Source organism: Uloborus diversus, chromosome 4 (assembly GCF_026930045.1).
Source record: "Uloborus diversus isolate 005 chromosome 4, Udiv.v.3.1, whole genome shotgun sequence".
Taxonomy (NCBI): Eukaryota; Metazoa; Arthropoda; class Arachnida; order Araneae; family Uloboridae; genus Uloborus; species Uloborus diversus.
The window spans coordinates 9,287,144-9,302,574 of record NC_072734.1 but is presented as its reverse complement, the minus strand read 5'-3'; the positions used below and the strand labels follow the sequence as shown (position 1 = coordinate 9,302,574).

The 15,431-nt window shown below is 33.9% G+C and overlaps 1 protein-coding gene across 1 annotated transcript in view; it reads right to left on the bottom strand.

Moving 5' to 3' along the window:
* The window catches only part of LOC129221552 (serine/threonine-protein kinase PLK1-like), a 308,268-nt gene that overhangs the window by 7,701 nt on the left and 285,136 nt on the right, over positions 1–15,431 (bottom strand). The window contains exons 9-12 of the mRNA XM_054856046.1: positions 13,086–13,166; positions 9,456–9,618; positions 6,845–6,974; positions 871–981 (exon numbers count right to left, since the gene is read on the bottom strand). Of these exons, the coding sequence (XP_054712021.1) occupies positions 871–981; positions 6,845–6,974; positions 9,456–9,618; positions 13,086–13,166 (485 nt within the window). The remainder of the gene's footprint in view (positions 1–870; positions 982–6,844; positions 6,975–9,455; positions 9,619–13,085; positions 13,167–15,431) is intronic.

Sequence of the window (15,431 nt, the reverse complement as noted above, 5' to 3'; positions counted from 1 at the left end):
CACAGTTTAATCCACTTTTTCAGTTTTTTGAAAAGAAAAACGGTGTGCTCTAAATTAGTGATTCTCAACCTGTGGTTCGCGGACTGTTTTCATGTGGTCCTCAAAAAGAACAGTCACAAAATAATCAATTTAAATCTTGCCTCTTGAGACGTAAATTAATGCGTCTGCCGAACTTTTTTTTAACTCAAAACGTTTGCAGTATTGTGTTTAAAACTGATAAAATCTCACTGCGGAAATGTTGCAGATTTTTGGATCGGATTACTTGATGAAAGTCCACTGCTCAGTGAAAAAGCTTTGGAACTTCTTCCTTTTCATTCCACTTATCTCTGTGAGGCAGCATTTTCAACATTATGGGTCATCAAGAATAAACGCAGAAATAGATTGCTAAATTTGAATGCTCCTATGAGACTGGCATCAACTTCTTTCGAGCCAAATATTGAGAAACTTTCAAGCGAGAAGCAAGACCAAGAGAGTCATTAACGTGTTAATTTGCCGCTATCTATGTCTTTTTATTTTGTTTTTTATATTAATAACATCTATGTGGTTCGTTAAGGATTCTGAAATGTACAAGTGGTCCTCAGCGGTAAAAAGGTTGAGAACCACTGCTCTAAATTAATATTAGCTACCAGCTCGTTGGTAATCTTAACTTCAATGACAGAATCATCTGCTTCCAGCTAGGTTATTTAATTATTCCAAACTGATGAGTGCATAACAAGGGCGAAACTTTAGTCTCTGGATGTCATAACCGGAATGATGGTATTTTGTACGTACCTTTAGATGGGGGGGGGGGGGGATTAAGTCACACTTTCTAACACATAAAAATAATTACATATTTTAACAACTTACTTAGATTTGGAATAGAGTACTAACCTGCAAAGTTCCAGAACTAAGCTGCATAATTATGGCATTTGAAGATCGCAACCATCTCTTCATAAAAGGAATTTTTTTCCTGACTAGATCTTTTGACTGAAGTTCTCCTCCCTACACAAATGATGCAACAAAAAGTTAAAAGCTAGGTGTTTTAAGACACATTATGCAGTTTTTTAATATAATTTTAACTAAGTTATTACTTTCTGCCTAAATTTTTTTTAAAGGCATAACTCTCAATAACATTATTGCATGATATTATAACCAAAGTAAATATGGTAGAAGACTGTTGTAACGCACACCTTGGGGCCACAGCTTTTGTGTTATACAGGTTTTTGAGTTATATAGATCATTTCACAAATTTTGAAACTAACATTCAGAATATATCTATATATTAGCCCTTCAGAATGAGTTTTATCTGCAATCAGGGTTGGCAGGTTTCTGCCGAGGCGGTAAGAACCACTGGTAGAAACCGGTTAAAACCGGCATGGCAAAAACCCCTTTCTGCCACATTTATGGCAGAAACTGGCAGAAACTCAAAAAAATGACATAAATGCAATTCCTGACATACAATATAAAATGTATAAGAAAAATAATTAAATATTAACCCAAATGCAATTTATTTACAACACTATTACCATTCAAAATCAAATTTTACATTGTTTTCACACTGCAGCAGTCTGTAACAAAATACAAGTTTTGACGCTGTTTCTAAACCTAAACAATTTCTCAATTTGTTGTGCACAAAGGAGAAATTTGAGAAGATTCTTTCAATCCCAACAGAACTAGCTGGCATTATCATCAAAGAACAAGCAAGATTCACAAAACTTTCATCTATAGCACATTTTTTTCAAATTGAACCACCATGCGGTAGCTGGCGTAGTTGTTATAACTTGATAGAAAAAATAGGTTTCGGGAAAAAGGGCCAATTTGTTTTGTAAAGCTATGGTATAAGGTACATAATCAGGGTTAATATTTGTGAGTAAAGTTCGGGCATTTTCTTCTTGATTACATGATAAATTTACTCCAAAATACTTTGGATGGAGCATATAGGCTAGTAAATGGTTGTCAATAACTGCTTGATTAAATCTGTGCATCACTTCCTTCTCAAAAGCACACATAAGAGCGTGTTTTGTTAAATGAATCCAAACATCGCAATCATCTGCAGTTGAGCAGTTCTCTTTTTTAACTGAATCCAGAGCAATAGTAACAGGTTTTATCTGCAGCAGCAAGTGTTTAACTTCTTTGTGAATCATCTGATTATTTATAATCTGAACGATACCTTTGTCATGAATATCATCTTCATATTCTTCTAGTATTTGTAAATAATATGGGCGATTCTTTATAAACGACTCTAAGCAGTCCACCTGGCTATTCCACCGTGTATTACAAGGTGTGTGTGGTTTCACAGCTTTTGGGTACTCCTTTAGCCAAGCTCCTTGCCTGTGATGGTTTCTGAAATATTTCTGGACTGAAACCACATGTTTAATAAAAGAATCTGGTGTGATATCCAGTCCAAGAAGATTTAAGTAATGAGCTGATCAACCATAAGTTGTAACAGATAGCATTTCTTCTTCAATAATTTTCCTCATTAACTCCATCTTGTGTTATTATCAGTTACTAAAGATAATACTTTGCAGTCATATTTCGTTTCAAGCTCTATTATTGCATTTTTCGCTAAATCAGCACAGTAAGTTGCAGCAGCAGGAGCTCTTTGAGAATAGCTTTATTCAGTTTATATTAAGTGAAAAATGACAAGTTCCTGAATTTTAGAGTTTAATGAAAGAAAAAAAGTCTGTATTTATTTAAATATTTGATATATTACACTTTATATCTTGAATGCAAACAAAATAATTATAAACAAACTGAAAAATATGTTACAACATTACAAGGCTAAAATTTCTAACACTTAGCAATTTCAACTATGATACATTTTACTTTGCTTTGGAAATGTCAGTCTTGTTATTTAACATATTTTTACACTAATTATTAAATAACTATTATATTAAGTTTTTGAAATGACGAAATGGGGTTATATTTTTTATTTTACTTAATTGCCTGTCATTAAGTAATTACTAGAGCTATTAAAAACGTTTTCTAGTTTTTGCCAGTTTCTACCAGTTTCTGCCGGTTTTTACCGGTTATAACCAGTTTCTGCCACTGGCAGGGCAAAAACCAGTTTCTGCCGGCAAAAAGCCAACCCTGTCTGCAATGAATATTAAAGCACCAATATTACAATTAGTTATTCACAAATAAATAAGTTTCACAATCAAAGAAAGTGCATTATCCTGCCCTTCTGCTTGCTTCATGGCTTGCATAACAGCTAAATTTTAAAGAGCCATCTGGTATTTTCTGTTTATTATGATTACTAATTTTAAATTTAAAAGTTTTGAATTAAGATGGAAAACTTTCAAAATATAATTTGCTTAACAATTTTTATGTTTGCAAAGCAAAAAAGAGGGATTTTTCAAGCTTCAAAACCTATTGTTTACTTCTGAAAAGTTGTGCGGTTTATAGAGAATTGCGTTATACAGGTCAGCGTTATAACGTACTGTAGTTTTTAACACAAAAATTAACCATATTACATATTGGTAAAAAAATTATTTATTAACGCATTCAGTCATAGTATATATCTTACATAGGCTGAGGTCACGTTCTTTTATGCTGGTAAATAATAATTAAAAGAATTTCTTTTATAGAATTACACTGTGATGACTCAATGCAGAATAAGATTGTGCATGTAAAGCCGGAATAACCTGAAAATTACCATTTTCGGACTTGCATTATTCTGGCTCTGAGGTAGATATAAGTCTTTGTTGGTCCATTGCTACAAGGCTAATAAATAGACATTCTCATTTAGACTATGATTCCAGGCTTAGAAGGCTAAAAATGTACAGCCTTGAGCAAAGAAGAGACCGAGGGGACATGATTCAGTTGTTTAAATTTATTAAAATGAAAGATGTTACGGGGCTGAAGTTTAGCACTGAAAACGGGACGAGGGGTCATTGTTTTAAGCTATTTAAATCTCAGGCTAACATGGATGTTAGGAAAAATTATTATTTTAGCAGGGTAGTGGAACCTTGGTACAGCGTACCGGAAGAGGTGGTAATGAGCAAGGGAGTAGATAGTTTTAAGAGGGCCATTGTAAGTTGACTAGGACCAGTCTAGCTGGGCACAGAGCCTGTTGCTGGTCGTCACTTTTGTATTTGTATTTATGTATTTCAAGTTTTACACATTACTTTGTAAAAATACCAATTCTCCTCCTACCAAACAGAAAATAGATGCAGAATGATTGATTTGAAATGTATTTTTAAATTTTGAAAGATTTTAAAATGCTTTTCATTAAAAATGCAGACTATCAACCAATTCTATGAGGCAAGTCCAAAATTAAATTAGCAATTCCACGCGGCAGACATTTCCTGCATGGTCAAAATAATTTTCAGCACTGTTTTTAGACAATTTGCCAGTGGAGAAATAATTTAGACATTGTCTGCTTTAAGATGATTAATTTTGCAGATAATTGCTTTTGCTTCTGATGAATTAAAATATCTTAAGGCATTAAAATGTCTTGAGGCAACAGTAAAATAAAAATCTTTTTATGCATTTTATGCTTTGTTTATCAGTTGGTGAGAAGTTGCTTCTCTTTAAGGGGTCACAATACCTTTCAAGCAATTTCTTTTAATTTATATAAATTTTATATTTCTTTGAAACCATAACACGCATACTTATTTCTTAATCAATAATTTATTTTCAAAATTTAAAAATATTGCCTACTTTTTTAAAAATTCAAAAAATTGAGGAAAATTTCATTTTTTAAAAAAATTCCTAAGACTTTTTTATTTTTGCACCGATTTAAAAAAGTTTTTTGCTGAACGATCACTATTATCATCTCTAAAAATCTGTGCATTCATTTGCTTATGAGTTTATTAGAAAATTTTCTGTGATTAATTACATAAAAAATAAACTTTTTTTTTTTAAATTGGTTTTTAAAGGTTTAACATGCTCTAAACATTTGAGTAATTTATAAAATGCTTATCCCATGCACAGTTTTGTCAAATATGTTATCCCAATTGCAAAAAGTATTACTTTCAAGCTGTATCTTTAATAGCAAAAAATCCTTAGGGATTCTAATGACATGAAAACACAAAAAAACCATCATCGAGAAAAAGCAATGTGTTCTTTTGCATAAGAACACATAGGGAGCGTGGCCTAAAACCACTCATAACTTTTTAAATTTTGAACTAAAGCATTGAAACTTTTCCCCTGTGTTCAGAATAGTTTTTTGTTTTGAAATAAGCAATAAAAAATTTTTTGATCATTTCATCATTTTTGAGGTACTGTAACCCCTTAAATAAAAGTAAAGAGGGAGAAAAAGAAAATTAAAAGTGTGGACACTTTAACCAGAAGTCAACTGTGATATTGGTAAATTTCCCTAACCTGTTTTATTGACTGTAGCTTTTATGCATCGACTAATATCATATTGAATAAAAAATTTATGGAAGAGTAGAAAAAAAGATTTAAACAAAAGATTGGATAATCAAATTTACAGTGGGTGGCCAAATTATTATACTCAAACAAACTTTTCTGTATTTATATTGTTTTGTATTGTTGTTGCATAGTTTTATTATTTGAACACATTTTAAAGTTTATTTAAAATATGAATCAAACATATTAAATGTAAAGTACCTTCTGATCAATGCTATAAATAGATTTAAAAAATGATTCTTTAATGATCAGTAACTCTGCCATTTGCTGCTATCCCGGCTTGGAAGCGGCCTGGCATTCTTTCGATACATGATATGGCTACTTGAGTTACCTATTACAAAGTTGCCAACTGCTCCACAAAAATAGCAAAACTCCGCAAGAAAGTTATTTTGCTCTGCATTTTCCGGCTGAGAGTTTTCAAGCATGACATAGTGTTAAAAGCTGCTTTTTTATTTTTATGATACAGTTACGATTATCAAAGCTCTAAAACATTTTAGGTAAGTGGTTTTAGTTTTTTTTATCGAATTTTATGCAAAATACCATGCTGCTCTGCAAAATTTCAAAATGCTTCTCAAATTGTTTCTCCAAGGTGGACAACCCTGTTAGTGTAAAATATAAAATTAATTTTTTCTAAAAATCACACTCACAGGAAGAAGCTGGTAACTTGAAATCTAAACAGACACTGACGTCTGTCACATTTAAAATTTAAAACGAGCTGATGTGTGAATCACATTACTTCCATTTACACCAATTTAATGTCATTTCCCCATTATTGGCAATTTTAATGTGATTCAATTGTTTACTCTCTAAATATCCCCAACAATGGACAAATTGAAACCAAATTTAAAAAGAAAAAAAATTGCCAAATGTATCGCCAAAGACTGGCGATATATCGCCAAGTGTCCGCCAAATTATAACACCACTTGAGTTTCATCGAAATTAACAATGATTTCCCCACAAAAAGGAGCAAAAGACCCCCTTAGGAACATCTGAATGCAACCAAAAAGGAAGGTGCACAACTAGACCCCACTAGGAGTCTATGTACCAAATTTCAACTTTCTAGGACATACCGTTTTTGAGTTATGCGAGATACATACACATACATACGGACGTCACAAGAAAATTCGTTGTAATTAACTCGGGGGTCGTCAAAATGGATATTTCGGGGGTCTGTACGTTCCTAGGTATATATCCACGTGTGATCGGGTCGAAAAAAAAGCTCAACATTCATTCGGGGTGAGAAAAATGGAAATTAAGGCCGATTTTTGAACGAAAATTTTTTCGCGAATACAATACTTCCTTTTTTGTAAAAGAAAGTAAAAAGAGTTGCCAGAATAAACTTTAAACTGTTGAATGAAATTTAAAATGTTTTCAAACAATAAAACTATGTATCAACAATAAAAACACAGAAAAGTTTATTTTAGTATGACAACTTGTCCACTCTCTGTAGTAGTTTACAAGAGAATAATATGAGTTTAATTGAAAGCAATACCTCTGTTAGGTTCTCATCCATGTACTGAGCAAAGTATTTCAACAGAGTAAACCTTTCAAGCAATTGACTGGGAACACTGGAATGACTGTAAGTGCTGAGTTTTCCATTGTTATCATGGAATTCAACTCTCCTGAAAAAGAAAAAAAGTTTTTTTTTTTAGAAAAATGGATATTTGTTTAACTCCTTAACGATCGGATAATTTTCAAGAAAACGGTCATAAAAGTGTCTTTTTTATTTAAGAAAATTATATAAAAATAAGTGTATGAACAACATGTGCATTCAATTTTTCATTTTCAATATTTTTTAGATTGAAATTTTAAAAAAATTTAAAATTTAATGAAAAGTCCTCAAGCAAGCCCAAGCAAGCAGCGAAAATTTAAGAAATATGTCTTTTAAACATTAAAAAATAATTTTATTAATCTTTTGTGTAATATAAGTAAATAAAAGTAAATTTTTCTTGTGTGGTAAATTTCAAAGCTTGAGATACAGAGGCCAACGTCACAATCTGGTAAGTTAGTACCAAAATTCCTTCCTGCATCTTTGCAATTGCATTTAAAATCGGAAATTACGTTTAAAATTGAGTGGTGCTGCCATCTAGTGTATAAAAAATAAATAAAATGTATTCCAGGTCTTAGAAATGAATTAATTTTAATCGTTTCGTCGCGATAATATTGCACACCCCAGCATGGCAATATCACGGGCACGAGAAATGAAGATCGAAACCCCAGCCCGGTATATTCACGGGAGCGAGAGGGAAGGGGTTAATAACCATATTTTGTATCATAGGCTGCACAAAAGGTAAAAGTATACATTAAAAAAATAATACTATTAAGTTATAAGAGATGCAGTCAAGATATTAAGGGATGAGATACATTATATTAGAGATATATTTTAAAATATAGTCTTCTCTCTGTACTTCCTTGTGTAAAGCAAAATATATTGATTACTACATTCAAGAAAAGCTTTCCAATCAGCTGCAGTGGCGTACCGCCCATGGACCAGAGGGACTAGGCTGGTCCCTTAAATATTTGCCCCTTCAAAAAAATTACCTTGCAGAATAATTTATTAAGAAAGAACGTGAGCAGAAAAACAAGTTTATTAGAAAGAGCTACTTCTTTTACTGCTCCTCCCTCCCTTTCTCCCCTGTGTGCGACGTCTTAAATGGACTTCTCCGAGGGACTAGCTCTTAAGAACCTGTTCCCCAGATCTCATATAGCTTAGTTAGATCCTTGGCGTTCGCTCGAAAGCTTATTTGATTATTTCACGCATTTTTTAAACCAACGGATAAATTTTTGTTTTCGTACCTAGTGTACGGGTTTCTATGTGAGCTTCAGGAAACAACAAATTCACCAGTCAAAGTTATTTTCCTGCGTCCATTGTGTTTTTCTTTTGTAATGGAAGGGGACTCGGTCGAAAAAACAAGTCCCCAACTGGACGTAGTTGAGGAGCATGCGCAAGAGTACATACTGCCCCGGAGCTCGGAAGAGAATTGCTGCCTGCTGGACGTTCTCGCAAACCGTTCGTTCGGAGCTTTGACTTTCCAAGAGAAAGCTCAAATAATTTCACAGAGCAGGCCTACTTCTGACCTAGCAATATCTACGAAGCTAAAAAATTACAATCGGCATTTTAAGAAAGATTACTTTGAGACTGTTAAATGGCTGACTGCTTGTAAGTCAAGAAAAAAATTATTTTGCTGGCCCTGCGTTCTTTTTAAAAAGGAAAAAGACGTCTGGAATGCCAATGGATTTTCAAATATGAGCAATTTTCACAAGGCAACGATTCGTCACGAGAAAACCCAAGGACACTACCAAGCCATTTCTCAGTTGAAAACTTTTGGTAAAATTCGAATAGATTTTCATCTTAGTGAGCAATGTCGCTCATCAACTTTGTAGCATAACATTGAAGTTGATAATAATAGGGAAGATAATATATCTATAAATCTTTTTAGTTTTGTATATGGTAATTTACCGTAACCAACTGGTCCCCTAAAAAATATTGATCCGCACGCCACTGATCAGCTGCTAATAGTGCCTAGAGTTTAATGATAAGGCAACAACTTAGGATGGTAAATTTTACTTTACATGTTTTTTTACTCTTTTGAGCACAAAACACTGGAAAAAAATCATTAATGATGAGAACTAAACATATTTCCCACGAATACTAAGAAAACAGTCATAAAAGTATTGCAAAAGAAACATCAAGAAAAGTGTTTGATTTCAAATAGGCATAGGCAGACTGTGCCTCCCAAGAGGGCACCAACCTTAAATTAATTAAAGCTATAGCAAAAAGTAAACCTGGAACAGGGAAACATGTTGTGGTCACAACGAAAACCAGCATGAAAATATTACTGAATCTTAATTCATATTTATGAAAATTAATCTGAAAATAAAAATTTATTTCATCTTTTTAACACTTAACATTCTTAGTGTCATTTCCATCTGAATGTTTTAAACAAAACTTTATAGTTAATTTCGTTGTTTACATCTCAAATCTTGTGCAGATTTTAAACTGAGGATTTCGGATCTATGGATTAGAGAGAGTTGATTGCATATAAATGAAAATTAAAAAAAAAAAAAAAAAAGGAATAACTTTGTTGATGAACAGTACATACCCTTTGTTTGAAGACATACTCATTCTGGTGGAATCATTGAAGATAACACCAATGCTGTGATCAGAAAGTTGAAATCCAAAGCCATACTTGTTGGAATAATCTATCCACTTTGTGATAAAAGGGCAGAGGTTGGAACTAAGGGGTGGAGGATTACTATCACAGTCTGAAATTAAAGAAAAAAACATTTTAAATCTTAATAAGTTCATGAAGTTACTTTTATTTAATGTAAACCACACTTAAACCAGGATCAAGACAAACAGATGTTTAGTATTATTAGTGACATTTCTAGCAAGGGGTCAGTCATCATAATGGGAGATTTTGATTTTCCAGGAATTGATTGGAATAATTTTTACCATAGTAATAGCAGAGAAGAGGAATTTTTGAAAGTAATTGGTGACTGTTTCTTAGATCAAATTGTAACTCAGGGTACTCGACAGGACGCGATTTTGGATCTAGTTTTCTGCGACATGGAAGGCTCTGTTCAGGGGTTATGTGTAGGGAACACATTGGAGATAGTGACGACAACAGTATTAGGTTTGGGATTAAATTTGATATGCACAAAGTAGAGAATTTTAGGTTTGTGCCCAATTTCAGAAATAACTGACTTTGTGGCACTTCGGCAGAGTTTGAAAGCAGTTTTTTCTTCTGGATTGGACAATAGCGATGTGAACCTTCAGTGGGCAGAGTTTAAGGAAAATCTAGCGAATACGGTTAGGGATCATGTTCCTTTTAGGAGAAAGGGTGTCAACACTAAAATTTGGCCAATGTGGTTCTCCAGGGAAACTAAAGACGCTCTAAATTACAAGCAAGCTGCTTTTCATAGGTTTAGAGAAACAGGTCACAGTGGAGATAGGCTCCAATATTGTAAGACAAGGCGTAAATTTAAGTATTTGGTACGGATTCAGAAAAGAGAGTTGGAGCAAAGACTGGCAGATAACATAAACAGGAATCCCAAGAGGTTTTTTGCATACGCTAATTCGGGGAAAGTTCGAAATAGTCATATTGGGCCACTGGTTGATGAGCACGGAATTTTAATTCAGGACGATAGTGATATTGCTAATGTTCTTAATTACTTTTTTTCGAGTGTTTTTAACGATAACTGTGTCTCAACAGTTGACACCAACAAGACACAAGCTATAGTACAGCTTGAGGACTTTGTATTTTCCAGGGATGACGTTTTACTTCATTTGAAAAAAATTAAAGAGACTAAGGCTCCGGGACCCGATAATATTTATCCGAAAATTTTAGTTGAATGTGCAGAGGAATTAGCAGATGTAATCGCAAACATTTTCAATGCTTCTTATAATTCGGGGACAGTGCCAGAGGACTGGAAGCTGGCTAACATTACACCGCTCTTCAAGAAAGGGTCTAAAGGGAGTGTGGGAAATTATAGACCTGTGAGTCTAACTTCGGTGGTTTGCAAAATTTTTGAAACATTGATGAAAATTAAGATAGTAAATTTTCTAGAGACTAATAATCTATTGACTAGTTTTCAGTACGGTTTTAGGAAAGGTAAATCTTGTGCTACTAATTTATTACATTTCTATGACAAGGTTACCATGGCTTTGGACAATAAGAAGCCTGTAGATGTTATTTACATTGATTTTCAAAAAGCTTTCGATAAGGTACCGCATGTTGCTCTACTTAGCAAATTAGCTGATATAGGAATAGGAGGGAAAACTTTCATTTGGGTAAAAAATTGGCTGACCGGAAGGACACAAAGAGTAGTTGTAAGGGGAAATTATTCTAATTGGAGTAAGGTCTTAAGCGGGGTTCCTCAAGGATCAGTGTTAGGGCCTGTTTTGTTTATTGTCTTTATGAACGATATTCACAAAAATATTTCTGGGAACATGAATTGTTTTGCTGATGATGTCAAAGTTATGGGGACTGTAGAAAATGAAGAACAAGCAAATCAGCTGCAAGAGGATCTAGATCATATTACGGAGTGGGCTGATAAATGGGGTATGGCTGTTAATGTTGGGAAATGTCAAGTGCTACATTTAGGGCATGGAAATAAGTGTACAAGTTATTATTTGCAAGGTTCAGTCATTAGTCAGGCAGACAAAGTTACTGATCTGGGGGTCCTAATAAGTCAGGATTTAAAGTTTAGCCAACAGTGCAGCATTGCTAGCAACAAAGCCAATAAGATGCTTGGGTTTATCAATAGATCTATTTCAAATAAATCTAAAGAAGTTCTTCTGCCCTTATATAGAAGTTTGGTAAGACCCCATTTGGAGTATGCTGTTCAGTTTTGGTCTCCTTATCTTAAGAAAGACATTAATGTATTGGAAAGGGTTCAAAGGCGGGCTACAAGGCTAATAAGTGGACTTTCCCACTTAGATTATGATTCCAGGCTTAGAAGGCTAAAAATGTACAGTCTTGAGCAAAGAAGAGACCGAGGGGACATGATTCAGCTGTTTAAATTTATTAAAACGAAAGATGTTACGAGGCTAAAGTTTAGCACTGAAAACAGGACGAGGGGTCATTGTTTTAAGCTATTTAAATCTCAGGCTAACATGGATATTAGGAAAAATTATTATTTTAGCAGGGTAGTGGAACCTTGGAACAGCTTACCGGAAGAGGTGGTAATGAGTAAAGGAGTAGACAGTTTTAAGAGGGCCATTGATCTTCACTGGGGATTGTAAATTGACTAGGACCAGTCTAGCTGGGCCCAGAGCCTGTTGCTGGTCGTCACTTTTGTATTTGTATTTTTGACATGCAAAAGCAATTACTTCAAGTCTAGAGAGTATCGATTCTGCATCAGGAAGCAGAGTGAAAGGGGGCGTGGCCACTCCATCCCCAGGTGATTTTTGACTTGAGTAGAGTTGTATGCTCTCAGGCATTTTTCAATTTGAGTTTAGCTGTATGCCTCCAGGTGCTTTTCAAGCAGTGGAAAATAAAAGAAATTCCCCAGACATTTCCAGAAAATTATGCAATTTTTCATTTTCCCTGACATTTCCCTGATTTTGGGCCATTTTCATTTTCTCTGACAATTCCAGGTTTTCCCGATTTTGCCGGTGCGTGGCAACCCTGTATTAAAATCAGCCCCCCTCTCTCAAAAAAAATCAATATATATTGAAAATGAAATGCAAAAAAGGTAGGTATAGGGTAGTAGATGTTAAAATAACTTCAAACTTTCAAAATAATTGAAATATTTTCAAGATGCAAAAGGATTGAAATCTGCCGTGATTTTTGGCAAAGCACGTGCTTCGTTGAACAGGCAACGTGGAAAGCCTCCAAAAAATTTAATTTTTACTAACTGAGTTATTAATTGGAAAAATTCTTATTGCCTGACATTGGTATACTAGAACAGGGTCACTTCGTGACAATTGAATGAAAAAACTGCAAAAATGGGAGAAAATCTTGGAAAAACAGAAAATCGGGAGATGGAAGCAAAAAACGGGAGTCTCCCAATAAAAACAGTACAGTTGGCAAGTATGCAGTCACTATAAACAGATTCACTGATCAGAGGAAGATCTACATCTTTGATTTGACAAGAGGCCAAATGTGCAGTTACACTTGCCTAAAGCCAGCTCTGGTCAGGAAAAGTCTTTTTACACTCTGTAACACTCGAGAAATAAAATGCACAGAAACTGTATTATAGAGTTTTATTTATAAACTTTTTTTTACCTTCAGGTATGGATTCAAGTGCATCTGTAATCATGTCATACATGCTTGCAGAATTACACACTTCTTTTGGTTTCTTCACAACTAGAAGAAAACATTGGATAATTAGGTTGCGAGTCAGAGATTATACAATATGAGCATTGAACAGAAATATTTTTAAAAATAAAAAGCATTTAATATCGCTAATTAAAATAACATATTTACAAATTAAAAGTCACATGAGCTTATCTACAAAACAGCAAGTGTGAGATCATTTTCCCCCCTTTCTTGCGCAAGTTAGGTCAGGGCCAGATTTAGGGGAGGGCAGGCGAGGCTACTGCCAAGGGCCCCCACAACAAAGGGGCCCCCACAATAATTTTTTTACAAAACATCCTAACTTTCACGGGTCAGCAAATTTTACGTTTTTTCTCCCAGACTTTTTTTTTTTTTTTTTTGTATTTCTACAAAGAATGCTTGCACAAAAATAGTATTATTGATATATCAGAAAGCCCTGATTGCAAAGGATCCATTTACTATCATTTTTTTATTTGATCGAGCATTTCAGTGGCAATATATATATTTTTATTCATTTAATTTGCAATTTGTACCCATGAGTTAAAGACAAATAAAGTAAGTAAAAAAAAATCCAAAAAATGGTTAACTTTACAGGTCATCCTAACACCTTCTCGCTTCTTGAGCTCAAAATTTTAAAAAAATATTTGACGAAATGACTTGAATGGAAATTTTTTAAATCGAAAATATCAGATATGTACATATATATCAAAATATTCGGATATATATCAAAGCATCGGAGATTTTCGAAAATATGATAATCTTTTCGAACTCTGATTAGGGGCCTCCACTCCTTCGTTGCCCCGGGGCCTCCACATTTCTCAATCCGGCCCTGAGTTAGGTTCAGCACTAAAGTTGAGCAAGGTCAACATTGAATGATATCTCTATTCCAGATATAATTTCAGGAAAAGGTTCTTTTAAAGAGTTGGTAATTGTGCACCAAGCAATACTTTGAAATAATAATTAAAAAAAAAAGACTATAACACTAGGAACCAAATAATTAAATGCAATGAGTTAGATCAGCCCAGCCTATTACCCGCCGACCTTAAGCGGACAGCGAAGCTGGTCCATGTGGCACACTGTTCTGTTCAATGTTACGAATCTATGTTTGGAAAAATTTTCAGAGGAACTGATCCTCTTCATTCGGTATTAAGAATGATTGTTGCAAATTTAGGGCTAAATAACAAGAAATTGTTTTCTAAAAGACAGATGAGGGCTTCGTATTGAGAAAATAAGCATGCAGTAGTAAGAACCATTCTTGGTTTGTAATTTTTTTTCCTTTACCCTGAGTTTTCACATGGTGTCCAAAAAAAAAAATGAAAAATCAAATTCATTTAAATTTTATGTTTTCTGGCCCTCAAGATTCGTCTTAATACGAGGTGCACTAGGGTGGTTTGAAAATACAGTAGAAGACCGTTATAACGCCAACCTATATAATGCAATTCTCTATAAAATGCACAACTTTTCAGAAGTAAACAATATGTTTTGAAGTTTAAAAAATCCCTCTGTTTTGCTTTGCAAGCATTGAAATTGTAAAGCAAATCAAATTTTGAAATAGTTCCTCATCTTTCCATCTTAATTCAAAGTTTTTAAAGGAAAATTAGTACTTACAGTAAATAGAAAATACCAGATGGCTCTTGAAAATGCAGCCTGTTATGCAAACCATGAAGCTAGCAGAAGTGCAGGATAATGCACTTTCTTTTGATTGTGAAACATTTATTTGTGAACAACTAATTGTAATATTGGTGCTTTAATACTCATTGCAGATAAAACTCATTCTGAAGTGCTAATATATAGATATATTCCGGATATTAGTTTCAAAATTTGTGAAATGATCTATATAACGCAAAAACCTGTATAACCCAAAAGCTCTGGTCCCAAGGTGTGCAGTATAATGGTCTTCTACTGTACATGTAAAAAAAAAGTTTCTTCTAGATACTGGGATACCCTCAATATTTTTAGATTTGTGGATGGTAATATACTGGAAGAATTTTAGCTTCCTATTTCAACTGAAAGAGGGTGCTCAACCCCCTCACACAAACTTCAATAATATGGGGAGGGGGATTAACAAAATACATCGAACTGAAAAAACAATGCTACATATTACAATATACACTAGAAATATGCATATACGTTGCAACGAAACAATTATTTATACAAAAAAAACAGCAGGGGGAAATTAAATATTTCTCCATTAGTGGCATTTTCTGATACTGCTTATGTTAAACAAAGGGGTCATTGAGCACCGTCTTAAAATTTGAGTAAGAAGCTAAAACTTTTACAGCATAATACTATTAG